Source organism: Phaeoacremonium minimum, assembly GCF_000392275.1.
Source record: "Phaeoacremonium minimum UCRPA7 unplaced genomic scaffold PA7_03_scaffold_293, whole genome shotgun sequence".
NCBI lineage: Eukaryota > Fungi > Ascomycota > Sordariomycetes > Togniniales > Togniniaceae > Phaeoacremonium > Phaeoacremonium minimum.
The window spans coordinates 142,545-158,161 of NW_006921198.1; the positions used below are offsets into that span (position 1 = coordinate 142,545).

The 15,617-nt window shown below is 51.3% G+C and overlaps 1 protein-coding gene across 1 annotated transcript in view; it reads right to left on the reverse strand.

Moving 5' to 3' along the window:
• Positions 1–5,196: 5,196 nt before the first annotated feature.
• The window catches only part of UCRPA7_3918 (hypothetical protein), a gene marked incomplete at both ends in the record, with an annotated part of 32,514 nt that continues 22,093 nt past the window's right edge, over positions 5,197–15,617 (reverse strand). The window contains 3 exons of the mRNA XM_007916465.1: positions 5,197–7,022; positions 7,215–7,452; positions 7,506–15,587. Of these exons, the coding sequence (XP_007914656.1) occupies positions 5,197–7,022; positions 7,215–7,452; positions 7,506–15,587 (10,146 nt within the window). The remainder of the gene's footprint in view (positions 7,023–7,214; positions 7,453–7,505; positions 15,588–15,617) is intronic.

Sequence of the window (15,617 nt, forward strand, 5' to 3'; positions counted from 1 at the left end):
AAGCGGATAGCTTCATTGAACGAGCCATTCTTGAAGCTCATGTGAAGCAAGCGGTACATCACGGGTGCCATTGTGTTCAGATATGAAATCCATGGAATCCTGCCTCGACCTTCTATCGCCAAATTGATCAGAGAGCAGAAGCTCTTGGTAGCCTCCCACGCGGTGAGCAGCCCTTCGTCCAATCCGTCAAAAAGTATGTTCATCTCTTCAGACAACTCTAGTTCCGGTGGATACTGTAATAGTGGATGGGAAAACAGGTCGTCATGTTCCTCTGAAAAAAAGAGCGGCTTTGCACCAGTATGAAGTGTCAAGCTTAGATCACACCTTGCAAAAAACATTAGTCATTATTAGCTAGCAAACATTCACGAATGTAGAAAATCTCACCTCAGCAGCTCGAGAAGCATCTTCGTCTCCGTGACTTTGGTGATGCCTCCCCTTAGGTCGACCATTCTGCGAATGCCGGATAAATGGTGTCTCGAAGACTTGTCATCACCATGGATGAACGCATGAACAGCTAAGTTCAACACTACAAAAAGGGTGGGATCCGACACCTGAGAGTCTCGATCTTCCAACGACAACTTCTCACGAAGGAGTTGAATGGTTTTCAGCACGCTGACTTGACTGTCATAGCTAGTGTTGTTGCCCCTCGCGAAGTCGAAGTAGAGTTGACACATCAAGATAAAAGACTGGAGGAACGACTCGTCGACGGCGAGTTGCCTGATCCATGCAGTGCCCAGATCAGTAAATATGAGACAGGTGTTGAGAACATATCTAGCTTTTGCAACAGTAATGGCGGCTGCAAATATGCATTGCATGAGCGCACTGCACGAGGTACATAGGACAGGAAGTTGGAGGCTTACAATTCAAGGCTTCGGCAGCGACTTTCGGCGCTATTGTATCTGCAAACGGAAAGAAGCCCATGTCTGTGCCGACCTTGCGACAAATTATAAGGCGAGCTACCCGCGCGGCTGTGTCCGGATCCTCAGGTTTGCTTTGTCGATTCTTTCCACGGTTTTTGCCGCGCATTACAAAGCTCCGAATAAGCTTGCGTGTCTGAGGATCGGTCTTCTTTGCGCCGTCTGAGATAATGAAGGGCCTAGACACTTGACCCTGGCCTTTGACGTGATATTTGATCTTTGGACTTAGACCTTGAGAGGAGGAATAGTCCTCCTTGTCCGCCTCACGAGGTGCGAGCGTGGGGGGCATGTTGGTATCGGAGCCCGCGGATATCAACGACCCACGTCCAAGGCACAAGAAGGGCTGACAGTTCTTGTTTCCAGCAAGTCGCAAGTCTTACAGGTCAAACCCAACCCTTCTAAGCCATGTGTTGCTGGGGGGTGCGTAACGTCTGTCTTTCACGCCACGGGAGGCTGCTCCACAAGTCCGAAGATGATTGGATTAGGCGAGTATGCAGGCATGTAATTGCTGGTCGAATGCGGTAAAGAGGTTGATTAAGAAACATGGAAGTAATGCCACGGTAGAGATGAGGCGAAGTTTATTTCGGGTTCTTCAGGTTCGCCGTCTGTCCTTTGATATTCGGGCTGAGACGGGGGCAGTGTGTCAATGACTCGCTTGCCCGCCCTCGGCAGGTGACCGATGTCAAACTCGGTGCAATGCTCAGGATCCACCGTCGTCCGCTTGATTGGTAGAAGCGCAGCACGATTGATTACTGCTTCAGGAATAGTCGCCAAGATTCGGGTGCTCATCCAATTGGAATGCCCCTGGAAAGGCCCCTGTCTGTCTCTGGCGTGAAGGCCGAGACCATTCAATGTTTAAAGGAGCAACCCACAAGACATGTCGTGCTCTGGGGTGCCAGGCCGCTATGTATTGTCAACTCGGAATGGATTTATTGCCCTATCTCTCCGTTAACGCCATGCAGTCCTCACACCTTAGGCTCCGAAGCCCGAGGGGCTTGAGGGTGGTAAGCTCCCAGCTTGTATAAAAGCTGTCTCGATAAGTAACTCCAAGAGAGTTTCAAAAACTTACCTCATTAACCATTAGTCTCCCTTCACAAGCCAACATAGATATTCTGTTCTTCACAATGGCTTCCAAAGACTTACCACCGCTGACATCGGGGATGTTTTCAATCACAGTCAAATCCCAATTACGCACAAAACCTAAACGTCTCCCGAAGACCACCGATTTGTCCGGAAAAGTCGTCATAATTACGGGAGGTAACACTGGTATTGGTTTTGAATCTGCTCAGCAATTTCTCTCTTTCAATGCAGCTCACATCATCATTGCCTCCCGATCGGAAGCTAAGGGGAAAGCTGCGGTCTCACAGCTGAAACAGGAATATCCCAAGCCAACGATCGAGACCTGGGCATTGGATATGAACTCGTATGAGTCGATTCATGCCTTTGTTAAGCGTGTAGACAGTCTTTCTCGCCTCGACATAGCTGTTCTTAACGCTGGCTTGAACAGCCCTACTTTCAACATAGTTCCTAGTACCGGCCATGAGGAGCTTATGCAAGTCAATTATCTCTCGACAATGTTACTTTCAGTCCTGTTATTGCCTATACTGAAAGCCAAATCTCCACTCGATGTTCCGGGCAGGTTGTCCATAGTCAGTTCTGGAACAGTCCTCATGGCTACCTTTCCGAACAGTCGTCAACGACCCTTGCTAAAATCCTTCGACGACCAAAAGACCAGTCCGTCTCCAGGGCCCGACAACTACTCTACAACCAAACTTATGGGTCAAATGTTTTTCTCGAAATTTGTTGAATATGTGTCACCTGACGATGTGATTGTTAATCTCGTCGACCCGGGAATCACTCGAGGAACCGAGTTTCTGCGCCACTTTCCTGCAATCATGAAAGTCATCGTCCCTCCGTTGTTGCTTTTGATAGCGCGCTCTGCATCTGAAGGTGCCAGCACCTATCTAGATGCCGCTGTTGGGAAGGGTAAAGAATCCCATGGCTGTTTTGTAATGGACTGGGAAATTAGGCCGTAAGTTTTCACAAGATTCAATCCGGGCCATTTTGTGTTCCATTTTCTGATTGCGTGTTTTCTCAGATACCCAGCTCTAATGTACACCGAGCACGGAAAAGAGACCAGTGAACAGCTGTGGAAAGAAACTTTAGATGAACTGCGCCCCACCGATGTCCTAGGCATTCTAGAGTCTATGAAAACACTCTAAGCCATGAGACCTTGAAACATGTACGTCAACACCTGGGTAATGGTGGCATTCAATGCTAGCACTAATTCAAATATTTCGCAGAAACTAAATGCGTGGTCGACGTAGAGCACTACTCAATCCATTTCGATCGGAATTTAGGAGTTGTTGGAGTACTAATTGCCTTTTTGTCGCGATAACTTAACAAAACTTTTAAGTCGTTGATTAATGTGCAATGTTTTTCTTGGCCTGATCATAAGTCCCCGTGGCCTCAATTGGCACTAGTTGCCCTCTTATGCTTCGGACACAGCTCCGACTAGTCTTCAAGCCTCTAAGGTCTATGCTTCAATTGCCGTTTATTGAGAAACTATGTTTTGTTGCGGATATATAATCGGGCCTCGTATGCACCAAGGGTATCTTCCGTCCAACGGGAGAGGTTGACCAATGTAGGTGGAACATTTCGGAATGCCTGAGGGATATGACCTACAGTTTTCTGCAGATCCTCGGAGAAATTCAGTAATATTAGCGCTTTTTGAGTACCAAAAGTTTTGATATAAGTCATGACCGAAGAATCAGAGCGATTTATAGTCTCCCATGCCCCATGCGCAAAGAGATCCATATATTGCTTCCTTAGTACCAGAAGTCTTTTCCAGAATGACATTACACTATGTGAATTCCCGAGCTGGTGTCTCACATTGATATCTTCATAATTGTCATTGACTCGCATCCAGGGTCCCTCATCGCTTCGTGTAAACCCAGCATGGAGGCTGTTATCCCATTGCATCGGTGTCCTAGCATGGTCTCGAGCCACTATCCGGATTTTGTCCATAGCTTTTTCGAGGGCAATTCTATCGCCACTAGTATCTTTCTCAACCATTTTCCAATAGTTCTGAGCGCTGATATCTTTGTACTCGCTGATAGGCCAGTGGCATGGAACATTAGTCATTCCAATCTCTTGGCCTTGGTACAGGAAGAGTGTCCCAGTCGAGGTAGCCAGGAGCATGGCCAATAATTTTGCACATACTGCTCGATACTGAGAGAGTCGCTCGCAAACCGAGAGACAGATCGCCCGATATCGTGATTCTCGAGGAAAACACACGTCCATCCGTCGTTGCCTTCTGTAAATCGCTGCCACTTCTCGAAAGTGTCTTTGAACTCCACGAGTGTAAAAGGACGCAAATGCCAATGATTGAGAGAATAATCAAGACATGCGGTCTCGAATTGAAAGCCCATGCCCACACGCTGCTTACTAAAACCGACATACTCGATTGCGAGCTTGGTATTTGGAAGGAAGCCGAATTCACCCACGGTCATCTTGTCTGGCCCAAATTCCCGTAAAAAGGCATTCATCTCAGACAAGATATTGAACACCTCCGGTTGGTGAGCATAATGCATACGGCCCGTTTGCCATTCAGACTCTGGATCTAGAATCGGGCCATCTGGGAGATCAGGATGCTTGCTGTAAATGGCCATCGTGTCGATTCTGAATCCGTCAATGCCTTTTCTCAATCAGAATCTCATGGCAGAGTCGTATACTGCCGCTCGCAATTCTTTATTGTCCCATTTCAGATCTGGTTGGGCACTAACAAATAGGTGAAAATAATACTCTTGAGTTCGATCATCCCACGTCCAAGCACTGCCGCCGAAATTTGATCTCTAATTGTATAACTAACGTGGTTGCATAGCGAGTAGGCCAGTAGACCGGAATGGGCCACTTTCGTATGCTGCACCACCTTCCACCTTCTCTACACTTTTTCTCTACCTCCAAACATGGCTTCTTCTTTAAAAGAAGTGAAGATTATTCTTACCTTTTAAGCTTTTGAAAAAGATCTAAAACTTACTAAATAAGCTATAGCGAAGATCTATACTATATCTTATATGATATTAGCTTACTGACATATAAAATATAGTTGATCGTTTTTTTATATTATAAAAACTTAAAATATAAGCTATGATTAAGAGAGTGGTCAAATATAAGCCCCTGAGCAGTATTTCACGCTGATAATAACTTGATCATTAAATGAAATCCAATTACAAGACATTAACTCTAATGCGGTTCAATAAAATATGTTCCCAAATAATCACAAATGAAAAGAACCATCTTCATTGCCCTCTGGAACACCCCCAAGGCTCGCCCACTCTTCATCTCCCATCAAAAAGTCTGAAAGTCCTCCCTCGCCAAGGAGTTCGAACTGTTTGACCTCATCTTCACCTTCCTCCTCCACCCCCATGTCTGGGTAGTCCACAGGAACAAATACATCCGCCATTGTCTCCAGCACAGGATGCTTCATGACATCCTGTACCTTTGCCGATAGGCCTGCCCGCCGGGCCGCAGATACGAGGGTCATCACTCGGATCGAGTCGGCACCCAGGTGGAAAAAGTTGTCTTCTGCGCTGACAGAGTCGGCAGGAAGCTGTAGCACCTCCTCCCACAGCGCCTGAAGCCGGATCTCAGCCTCCTTATTCGGCTTCCTACCCACGGTGCGCGTGGTTTGTCCGTATTCCGCAAGCGCCTCTGCACCTCGGCCGGTAGCCCAGTCGCGCATCTTGCCTCGCTCCGTTTTTCCGTTGACGGACAGAGGCACTCGATTGATGGGAATGAAGGCCTGGGGGATCATGTATGGCGGCACGACAGCCAGTAATTGTGTGCGCAATCGCGTGACTCGCTCCAGGAAGGCCGGCGCCGCGGTGGCTAGCCAGTCGCACTCGGAACTCACTCCATCATCTGGGTTGTTATCGCCGCTGCCCACGTCAATAAAAGCAATGAGCATCTGGCTGTCGGGGCGATCGGAAGGCGTCACAACATCGGCGATAGCTCGGGTTGCCTCGGGCCAAAGCGATTCGATCTGGTGCGTCACCTCTTCAAGTTCGATACGCTGCCCGCGGAGCTTCACTTGACTTCCTTTCCGGCCAGCATAGACAATGGAGCCATCGTCGCGATATCTGACAAGGTCGCCTGTTCTGTAGACCTTATCATGGCTAACAGCCTGGCCAATAAAAGGCACGGAGCTTGGTGGCAGGAAGGATCGGGAAGTCATCTCGCTGTCGGCCAAATACTCGCGGCCTACAATAGGACCTTGAACGAGGAGCTCTCCGATAGCTCCTACTGGAGCCAGGACTCCTGGTGCGTCGATGTCGGCGATCCAAGCCAAACTGCCAATGGCGCGGCCTAGGAATGGCCCCTGACTGGGGTCGCTGATAGAAGTTGACACGCAAAACACACAGGTCTCTGTAGGTCCATATCCGTTGTGAAGAGAGACTTCGCTACCCTCTGCTGTCCAGTCCTCGACATTCTTTATCGTCATCGCCTCACCTCCTAAGACCAAGGTTCGTAAGTATGGCAGATCCTTTGGACCGAATGTTGTTGCCATAGAGGGTGTAAAGAAAGCCCAGTTGATGCGCATCTCGTTCATGACCTCAGTCGTATTACCGAGTCGGTCTGCTTCTGAAGGGATACAAAGGCACCCTCCTTGTGAAAGGGTAGTCAGGATCTCTGCTATGCTAGCATCAAATGCTAAAGATGAGAAGTGGAAGACTCTCGAGTCCGCCCGGATGTTCATTGACTGGGAGTGGGCCAGTGCACTCGAAGATAAGGTCGTGTGTTCGATAACAACACCCTTGGGTATACCAGTACTACCTGAGGTGAAGATTGTGTAAGCTGTGTTCTTTGGCTCGACATTCGTTGTCAAAGGCTTGATAGCTTCGTAAGTAGGCAACCAATTCAGCATGCCATCGGACAGATGCAGGACTGTGCCCACTGAAGCGGTCATCAATAAGCTCGTGGCCTTATCAGCTAGGGCGATAGTAGCCTTGGCTTGATCTGTGATCGCTTGGACTCGCCTCTGCGGCAACTTCGGGTCTAGAGGAACAAATGCGCCTCCTGCCTTGAGTACTGCTAGTATCGCCACTGGGGTCCAGAGAGATCTCTCTAGACATATAAGTACTGAGATCTCAGGACCAACACCTAAGCTGACAAGGTAGGCTGCTAGTCGAGTCGAGATTCTATCCAGTTTGGAATAAGTCAAATTGCCGTCCCAAGCACACACAGCATTAGAGTCGGGACTTGTTGCTGCTCGGCGTTCGATCAGGTGATGCATACACTCCTCTACACGATTGGGAGGCGCTTGATTCCATGAAGAAATTAAAGCTTTATCGAAGCGGTCGATTTTCTCGAGGGTTGATATGGCCTCCTGTGGAGAGGCGACTGCGTTGTTAAGAATTGCGACAAAGGACTCAGCCAAGCTTGAGGCCTGCGAGTCTGTCATAAGAGTCGTCCAGTACTTGATGTTACCCGACAGTTTGTCGCCTTGCACACTTATGTTCAGCGTGATATCGAACTGTTGAGTAGTTAGCGCCTCATATCCAACAGTCGATCTTCCCTTCCACGTACCTCTGTCGGGTCATGAGTGTCTATGCTCCGGAATTGAATGCCGCTTTCGGCTGTTTGACCGCTACCACCACCATGAGACTGTACGGACAACGCGGTATTGAAGAGTGCTTGGCCCGAGAAGCCCAGTCTGTGCTGAATCTGAGCTAGAGAGCAGCTCTGGTGCGGCAATGCTTGTGTGTATGCCTCCTTAGTTGAGGTGACTAGAGCGGTCATCGTCGCGGCCGCCGGGACTGCGAGTCGACAGGTAAGGATGTTGATGAAGGGCCCAATTGTTTCTCCGACTCTATGAACGGGAACGTCGCGGCCTGAGGTAAGGAAGCCGAAGCAGACATCTTCCGAGCCGGTGTATGATCGCAAAAGAATCGCCCAAGCGGCATGGAGGACGTTGGATATGGTAACCTCTTGAGTTGCGCAGAATGCCTGGACACCAGATCCAAAGGCATTTGCATCGAGGTGGACTTCACGAAGCTCAGGTTCACTCACGCCAGCTGTGCCGGACTGAGTGTCGGACAAGCGAGGGAAATAGCAAGGCTCAAGGCCACTGAGGTACTTGTCCCAGTAGGCTTCGGTGTCACTCTTGTCATGGGCGGAGAGGTACGCGATGTAATCACGGTAACCCGAGCCTCCATCAACCGACAGCGAGCCCTCGTAGGCTTGAGAGAGATCCCTGAAAAGGAACTGTAGGGAAGCACCATCGATCAAGGCGTGGCTGATCTCCAGATGACATTCGACGCCACCGCCGGCTGTTTCTTTAAGCGTAAGTCGGTGCGGTGGCAGGGGGCCGGATGGCAAATGTCCTTGATGGGCCTGCACTTCTTGACCATCTGCCAAATAGTGAACGGTGTTGACAACACTATGCTTCAGGACGACCTGGGCAAAAGCGACATTTGGCGTGACTCCATCAATGAAGATTGTGCGCAAGATAGCGTGCCGGCTTACTACACTTTGCCACGCCTTCTCAAGTGAGGTCAAGCTGACCGGTCCAGCTCGGCTGGTAGCTTCAAACGTGAAGGCGCTTTGATAGTGACCTGTGACCTTTGTCTGGCTCACCAACATTCCCTCTTGGATAGGAGAACAGGGGTATATGTCCTCAACTTCATCGATGTTCTTGATTCCAATACCAGGAAGACGATCCTGTGTCAGCTGCTTCAGGGAAGCTTGCGACAGTCGCAGCAAAGGCAGATCACCAACGGTGTACTCGCGGGAGCGATTTGGGAGCACCTCGGTCAGCTGAATCAGTGTTGATTCCAGTGCCTTGACCCATTCAACGATCCTTTCAATATGTTGTATGGCCTTGCTGTAAGAAATATTGAAAGAGACGCAGCCATCCTGGACTGATGCTGAAGCATCGAGGACGCTCATTCGTGGCGTCTCAGCGTCCATATCGGCAGTCTCGAAGCCACCAATACGAGGAGCTTGCCCGAACAATGCGTTTTCACGTTCAAGCTGCTGAAAGCGGCCCAGGTAGTTGAAGATAAGTTCCACGGCGCCCTCAGCCTTGAAAGTATCCCGACCTTGAGGGTGACAGAAACGGGAAGTGAAGTAGGCCCAGCCGTTGCTTATAGTTGAAAGTCGTGCATCCTTTGCCTGCTGGACCACTGTCATGATGTTGGTTTCACAGGTCACTGGTACCGCCAAGGGGCGTAGAGCTGTGAACCAGCCGACTGTGCCTGAGAGGTCAATTGCTGGGTCCCACGGCTCGCGGCCGTGACCCTCGCTGAAGATTGTCGGTGGCTGTCTCTCTGTAAACGTTCTTGAGAAAGAGTAAAGCAAGGCTGCGGTAAAAAGATCAATAGGTTCGGTTGCAAAAGCCGTATTACAGCCGCCAAGCAATAGATCCGAGATGTTGCTGCTGAGGGTGAATCCGGCAGCCTGCAAGTCGCCCACCACGTTCTTCTCGTTCTCAAGGCCCCAGAAGTCCAGCTTGTGTGGTGGGAGATCAAATGGCAAAGCGGCCTGTGGAGAAAGTTCACGAGCTCCGTACTCCCTTTGCATCCTATTCCACACTTGGAATGGAATCGGGCGTTCTGCTGATAGTCTTCCGGTCTCGAGAAGCTCTTCGAGCTGTTGGAGGAGGATGCGCCATGAAACCAGATCAACAACTAGATGGTGTGCAACAAGAAAGATAGTCTGTGTGCTTGGCTCGCCGGGGCCATTGTCTTGTTCAAAGACATCTACTGCAAATACCGGCCCAGTGATGGGGTTGATCTGAGACTGGGTCTTAGCGACGATGGAGGCCATGAAGACGTCTGCTTGGTCCTTTGGCACGGTGTGCGCAGCGAACTGGAATGACTTCTTCGTTTCCGTTGTGACCATCTGTCGCCACTTCGCAGATTCAGAGTCTGGCTTGATGAACCGAGCACGAAGCATGGAGTGCTGGCTGGTTAATGCCTCCACGGCACGTGCGATGTCTGCCACTTCCTTTCGACGATTGAGTTGGATGGAGAAGCTCTGATTGAACTTCGCGGTGCCCGCAGTCTCCCCAAGTCCGAAGTATAACTCTTGCATTGGGGAAAGCTCAAATGGCTCGTCAAATGTCTCATCTCGCGGAATTTCAGAATCTTCAATACTCGCGCGAAGCGAGAGCTGCAGCAGCGTCGGACTGCGAAGGATTTCTTGTACAGTGACCCTTAGACCAAGCGCGCGGCATCGAGAAGCCAGTTGCATTGCAGCAATGGAGTCGCCTCCAAGGCTCAAGAAGGAACGAGACATAGCGACCTTTTCGATTGATAGGCCCAAAACATCAGCACATGCTTGCTGCACCGTCTGTTCGGTCAAGGTGGCAGCGGCTGATGCTGGATCTTCGACATCGATGCTTGTCTGGTCAAGAAGGGAAGCATGGGCCGTTTGCTCCGGCATACTTGACACCCACTGCATAACTAAAGCACGGTCTAGCTTCCCTGAAGCTTGGAGAGGGATTGACTCGACAACCAGCCATGCCGTTGGAACCATGTACGATGGCAGTTGATCAGCCAGAGCTTGTCGCATCCTGACCGTCTGTCTCCACGCTTCATCTCTCGAAGCTCCTTGGAGTTGGCGGATGTCAGCCTTGGCGGGATTATGTGCTTTCTCGGGGTCCTGTTCCTCCTCATGGTGGCCATTTGCGAGGCCATTCTCGAAACCGTTTGAATGGCCATTGGCATGCTCGTTGGTATGGCCACTGTGGCCGTTGACAGCTGCGTCGTTGTCACTGCCGAGGAGGGTGAAAATGGCAGTCACCTTTCCTTTCAGAGGGCCTTCCTTGGGAAACATTATGATGCCGGCATCAATGCGCTCGAGAGAGCAGAGCTGATGCTCGATCTCAAGCAGCTCGACACGTTGCCCGCGGACCTTGACCTGTGAGTCTTTGCGTCCAAGGTACCGCAGTGAACCGTTTTCGTTGTATTGGACCAAGTCTCCTGTTCGATAGAGTCGACGACCCTGTGCGCCGCCACTCAGGAACGGCGGATCAACCACGAACGCCGCTGTTGTGGCTTCCTCGTTGTTGAGATATCCTTGAGCTAGCTGTGGACCCTCAACCCATAACTCACCAATTGAGCCAACCGTTGCAAGCTGCGTATCATTGCTGAGGCTCACAACCCACAGGATAGTTCCAACCGCCTTCCCAATGGTGGCTGGGTGTAAGTAGCGCGGCAAGATCTTCTCTGCCACACAGATGACGCAAGTCTCTGTAGGTCCGTAGCCGTTAATGAGATGCACCCGGCCTGCCCATGCCTGGATATTCTCCTCTCGAATTGCCTCGCCAGCAAGCACCAGCGTGGCGAGTGAAGGAACGTCGTCCGGCTTTATGAGACCGATAACAGATGGGGTGATCAAAGCCCAGTTGACTTTATAGTTATTAATGGCGTCGGCTGGGCTATTTAGGCGCTGTTGTTCGTCTGGGACGCATACGCAGCCACCAAAGCACAAAGTTGTGATGATCTCAGCAATAGAGGCATCGAAGCTAAGAGATGCGAAGTGCAACGCTCGTGTTTCTGCGGTGAAGTTCATCGCGTTTCCTTGAGCTCTTACTCCAGAGCATAGTGCATGATGTTCCATTAGAACGCCCTTGGGTCGGCCTGTGCTGCCAGAAGTGAACATAATGTAGGCGATGTCGGTTGGTTTTGTCATGGCATTTACTGAGGCCGCCGATGACGGCCACTCCGTGGCAGCAGCAGTGCTTGATACCTCCACGCACGTTAGGCCGCATGCTGACAGAAGACTGAGCTTCTCCGGACTGCCAAGGGCAATAGAAGCGCGGGTGTCTTCAACGATGGACTGTAGTCGGCTGCTAGGGACGGCAGAGTCAAGAGGTACAAAGGCAGCTCCGGCTTTGAGGACAGCCAAGATGGCAACCACCACCCATGAGGACCTCTCGATGCACATCGGAATTATTGAGCCCTTTCCGACACCGAGATTGGCAAGTCGAGCGGCAAGACGATTACAGAGCTCGTTCAGCTCTCCATACGTCAAATCGCCATCCCAAGCCGATACCGCCGCCGAATCCACGCGAACATCTACCTGCTTCTGAACCAGATTATGCACGCATGACATAATGTCGTTCGGGAGTGTGGCATTCCATTCCTGAACGAGGAGCGCGTCTCGTGGTCCAAATGCATTGATATCGCGAATCGCAAGGTGGAGGTCAGCGCGGCCAAACTCTTGCACAATATGTGCGAATTGATAGAGCAACCTTCGAACCTCCCACTCGGAAACCACGGCATCATCGTATTGGGCCTCTAGCTCGATCGTGTTCTGGCTCGGTCGGCATTCCACAACAAGGGGGTATGTGTGAAAACCTCCCAAATCGGTGCCGTTGGTGTAGGGCGTTAACAAGGGCTTCTGGTCAGAACCCCTGGCGCCGTCTCTGCTACCTGGCTGCACGGCTAGGAGACTCTGAAACTGGCAAGCCGCTTGGGCGTTTGAGCTCAGTGACTGAATGCGGTGCAGGCCCGCTTGCTCAAATGGTATCATATCTGTGGAAGCTTGTTGGACAGATTCGAGGAGCCTCTGGACTGTGGAAGCTGGATCGATTTTCAGTCTCAACGGCACTGTAGTGATGGTTGGGCCGACCATATGTGTAATTCCTGGTAACGGAGCGTTGCGGCCACTGAGCGTCAATCCGAAACAAACGTCTTCTGACCCTGTTTGCTGGGACAGGACGGCTCCCCAGCCTGCTTGCAAGAGGAGGGCATGGGTCACGCCGACAGGAAGCTTCTCTGTCGGCATTGAGAAGCTATGGTCGATGCTTTTGTTGGCAGACGGCTGATAGATTGTCGATGGGAGCTTTGGGAAATGAGCACCGCTCCAGCCGTCGAGGTGCTGCAACCAGAAGTCGTTGCTTGGAGAAGTTCCAGCGTCATTTCCGACCGAGACGTGCTTGATGAAATGTGAGAACGGCAGTGGAGACAGTATAGGTGACTCGCCGTCTCCTTGTGCGTAAGCCTGTTCCATCAATTGCTTCACCAACCCAATAGACCAGCCGTCGTAAATAGCGTGGTGCGCAGTCCAAACAAGGAACATGTCATTGTCGTGGCCTTCTTTGGCTTCGGATATAAGAGCAACCCGGTTCAACGGCTTGCCATATTCCATTGACCTCTTTTTGTCTTGCGTCAGGAAGTTCTGGAGGTTGCTTTCATCCTGCCATATCGGGCTTTCGTCCACAACAGCTTGAAGAGGGCCCCAACCTTCGACATATACGATGTGCGTGCGAAGAATATCACACTGAGCCACAGTTCTGGCCCATGCCGCCTTGAGTCGTTCTGTATCAGCATTCGGTCTGAGGCGGAAGATATGCTGTGCCATGTAGGCGCCTGGAGTCTTTGCGGTGAGGACCATCAGACCCTCTTGCAAGGCTGTGCAGGGCAAGATGTCATGGATGGCCGTGGCATTGGCGCCACACTGATCAGCTGCGATCGACACCAGAGTTGTCAGTTCCTCACCTTCTACACTCTTTTGGTTCTTGAATAGTAGAGAGAAGGGCTGATAGATGGCTTCCACCTCAGACGCTTTGTGTCCGGCCGTGTCGATATCGTGCGCCAATGCAGACAAGTGTGGCGTGCGGAAAACTTGACCAACTGATGTTGTCAGGCCGACTTCTCCTGCTGCAGCAACAAGTCTCATTACATCGATTGAGTCGCCTCCAAGTTCCAAAAAGTGGTCATCCGCCCCGACTGAGCCGGATGGCAAACGGAGAATCATCTCCCAAAGCATTTGGAGGCGTCTCTCTGTATCGCTAGATGGCTCACGCTTCTTTGCTCGTCGGCTGCTGTAAGCAGCAATGTCTTCGGCAGCAAGGGCGCCGATCCACTCCCGCAGTCGTCGCCGGTCGATTTTACCGGAGGAGTTGAGAGGCATCTTGAGGAGTGGTATGAAGACTTGCGGTATCATAAATGCCGGCAACTTTACTGATAGAGAGGATTTGAGCGCCTGGTACTTGCTGATGAGCGCTGTAGATGCCGGTAGCAGGGGCTGCGAAGAGCGTGGCTCTCTTGCCTCGTCCACTAAGGTTCGATCCGCCTGAGTTTCTTCGATTAACGCAATGAGAATATCACCACGTTCTCGATCAGCTGTTGGGAATAGGTCAACTGCCACACGTGAAGCTTCTGTGCGAGCCCCCAGAATGGCGTACTCGATCTCAGCCAGCTCCACGCGCTGACCGCGCAATTTGACTTGCGAGTCTTTCCGTCCCAGGTAAACCAATGTCCCGTCTTCGTCGTACCGTACGAGGTCTCCCGTGCGATAGACTCGTCCCCACTGCCCCTGAGGGCGGTAGCTAGCGATCCATGCGGGAGATGGGGCGAATGCGCTCGAGGAAAGTGCCTCATCATTGAGGTATCCTCGGGCTAATGTTGGTCCCTGGATCAGAAGTTCGCCTGGAACGCCCACTGGTGCAGGTTGGGTGTAATCTCTGGCGTCGGCAACCCACAACGTCGTCGCCAGTGCTATGCCAATATTGGATGGATGGCGACCTTCTTTCTCGGGGATTCCCTGCCAGGCGCAGTAAATTGAGCTTTCTGCAGGGCCATAGCAATTGTGAATCTTTGCCTCTTTGCTCCAGACATCAACTACCTGGGCGGTCAGAGCCTCACCGGCCAAGGCCAGCGTTTTCAGTTTCGGAACTGATTGGGGTTGGAGGAGCGCGGCCACGGTCGGTGTCAACCCAGCCCAGTTGACACCAAGAGAATTGATCGCACCAGCCAGGTCGTTAAGTCGATCGTGTTCAGAAGGAATACACACACAACCGCCTCTAGTTAGCGTTGTGAAAACGTCTTGGAGGGAAATGTCGAAGCTAAAGGCCGCAAATTGGAGCACTCGTGAGGACGGGCCTATCTTCAAAGCGTCTCCGTGCGCTCCAATGCTTGTGCAGAGCGCACGGTGTTCGAGAAGAACGCCCTTCGGTCGACCAGTGCTACCAGAAGTAAAGATGATGAAAGCTAGATCTGATGGCTGTACTTGTTGGAGGTGGCCGTTCGGACTCTCAGACCATGCCTCCGAGTTTGGTCCGATGCTAATAGCGTTCTTTGCGAGACCAGTGAATCGGGCCTTCTGGGACTCTGATATCAGCAATGTGTTGGCTGTGGCGTCTTCAATTATACCAATGAGTCGAGAGTCTGGATGTTCAGGAACCATAGGCACGCAAACGCCTCCAGCCTTAAGTACACCCAACATAGCAACGACGGCCCAACGTGATTTCTCAAAACACAGGGGCACCAACTCCCCTGGTGCCACCTGCCTAGAAAGGTAAGCAGCCAAGCGGCTAGACTCCAGATCGAGCTCGCGATAAGTCATCTCACCATCCCAAGACGAGATCGCTGTGTCATCAGGACGGAGGTGCGCTTGCTCTTGGAACAAAAGGTGTAGACACGACTCTAGGGCTGCTGGATAGTCTTGGTTCCAGCAGCCAACGGTCGCCGCATCCGTGTTGCTTAGCCATCCGATGCTTCCAAAAGTGAGATCAGGACACCCGACCAGGAAGCGCATAGCACCGTTGAAGGCTTCAGCCACGGCAATAGCTTGTGCATCATTCATGACCGAACTCCAGTACTTGATGTTGCCGGATACCACGCCCCCTCGGATGGCGATATTGAGAGTGATGTCGTACTAGAACGAGGTTAGCAATGCTCTCAAAGA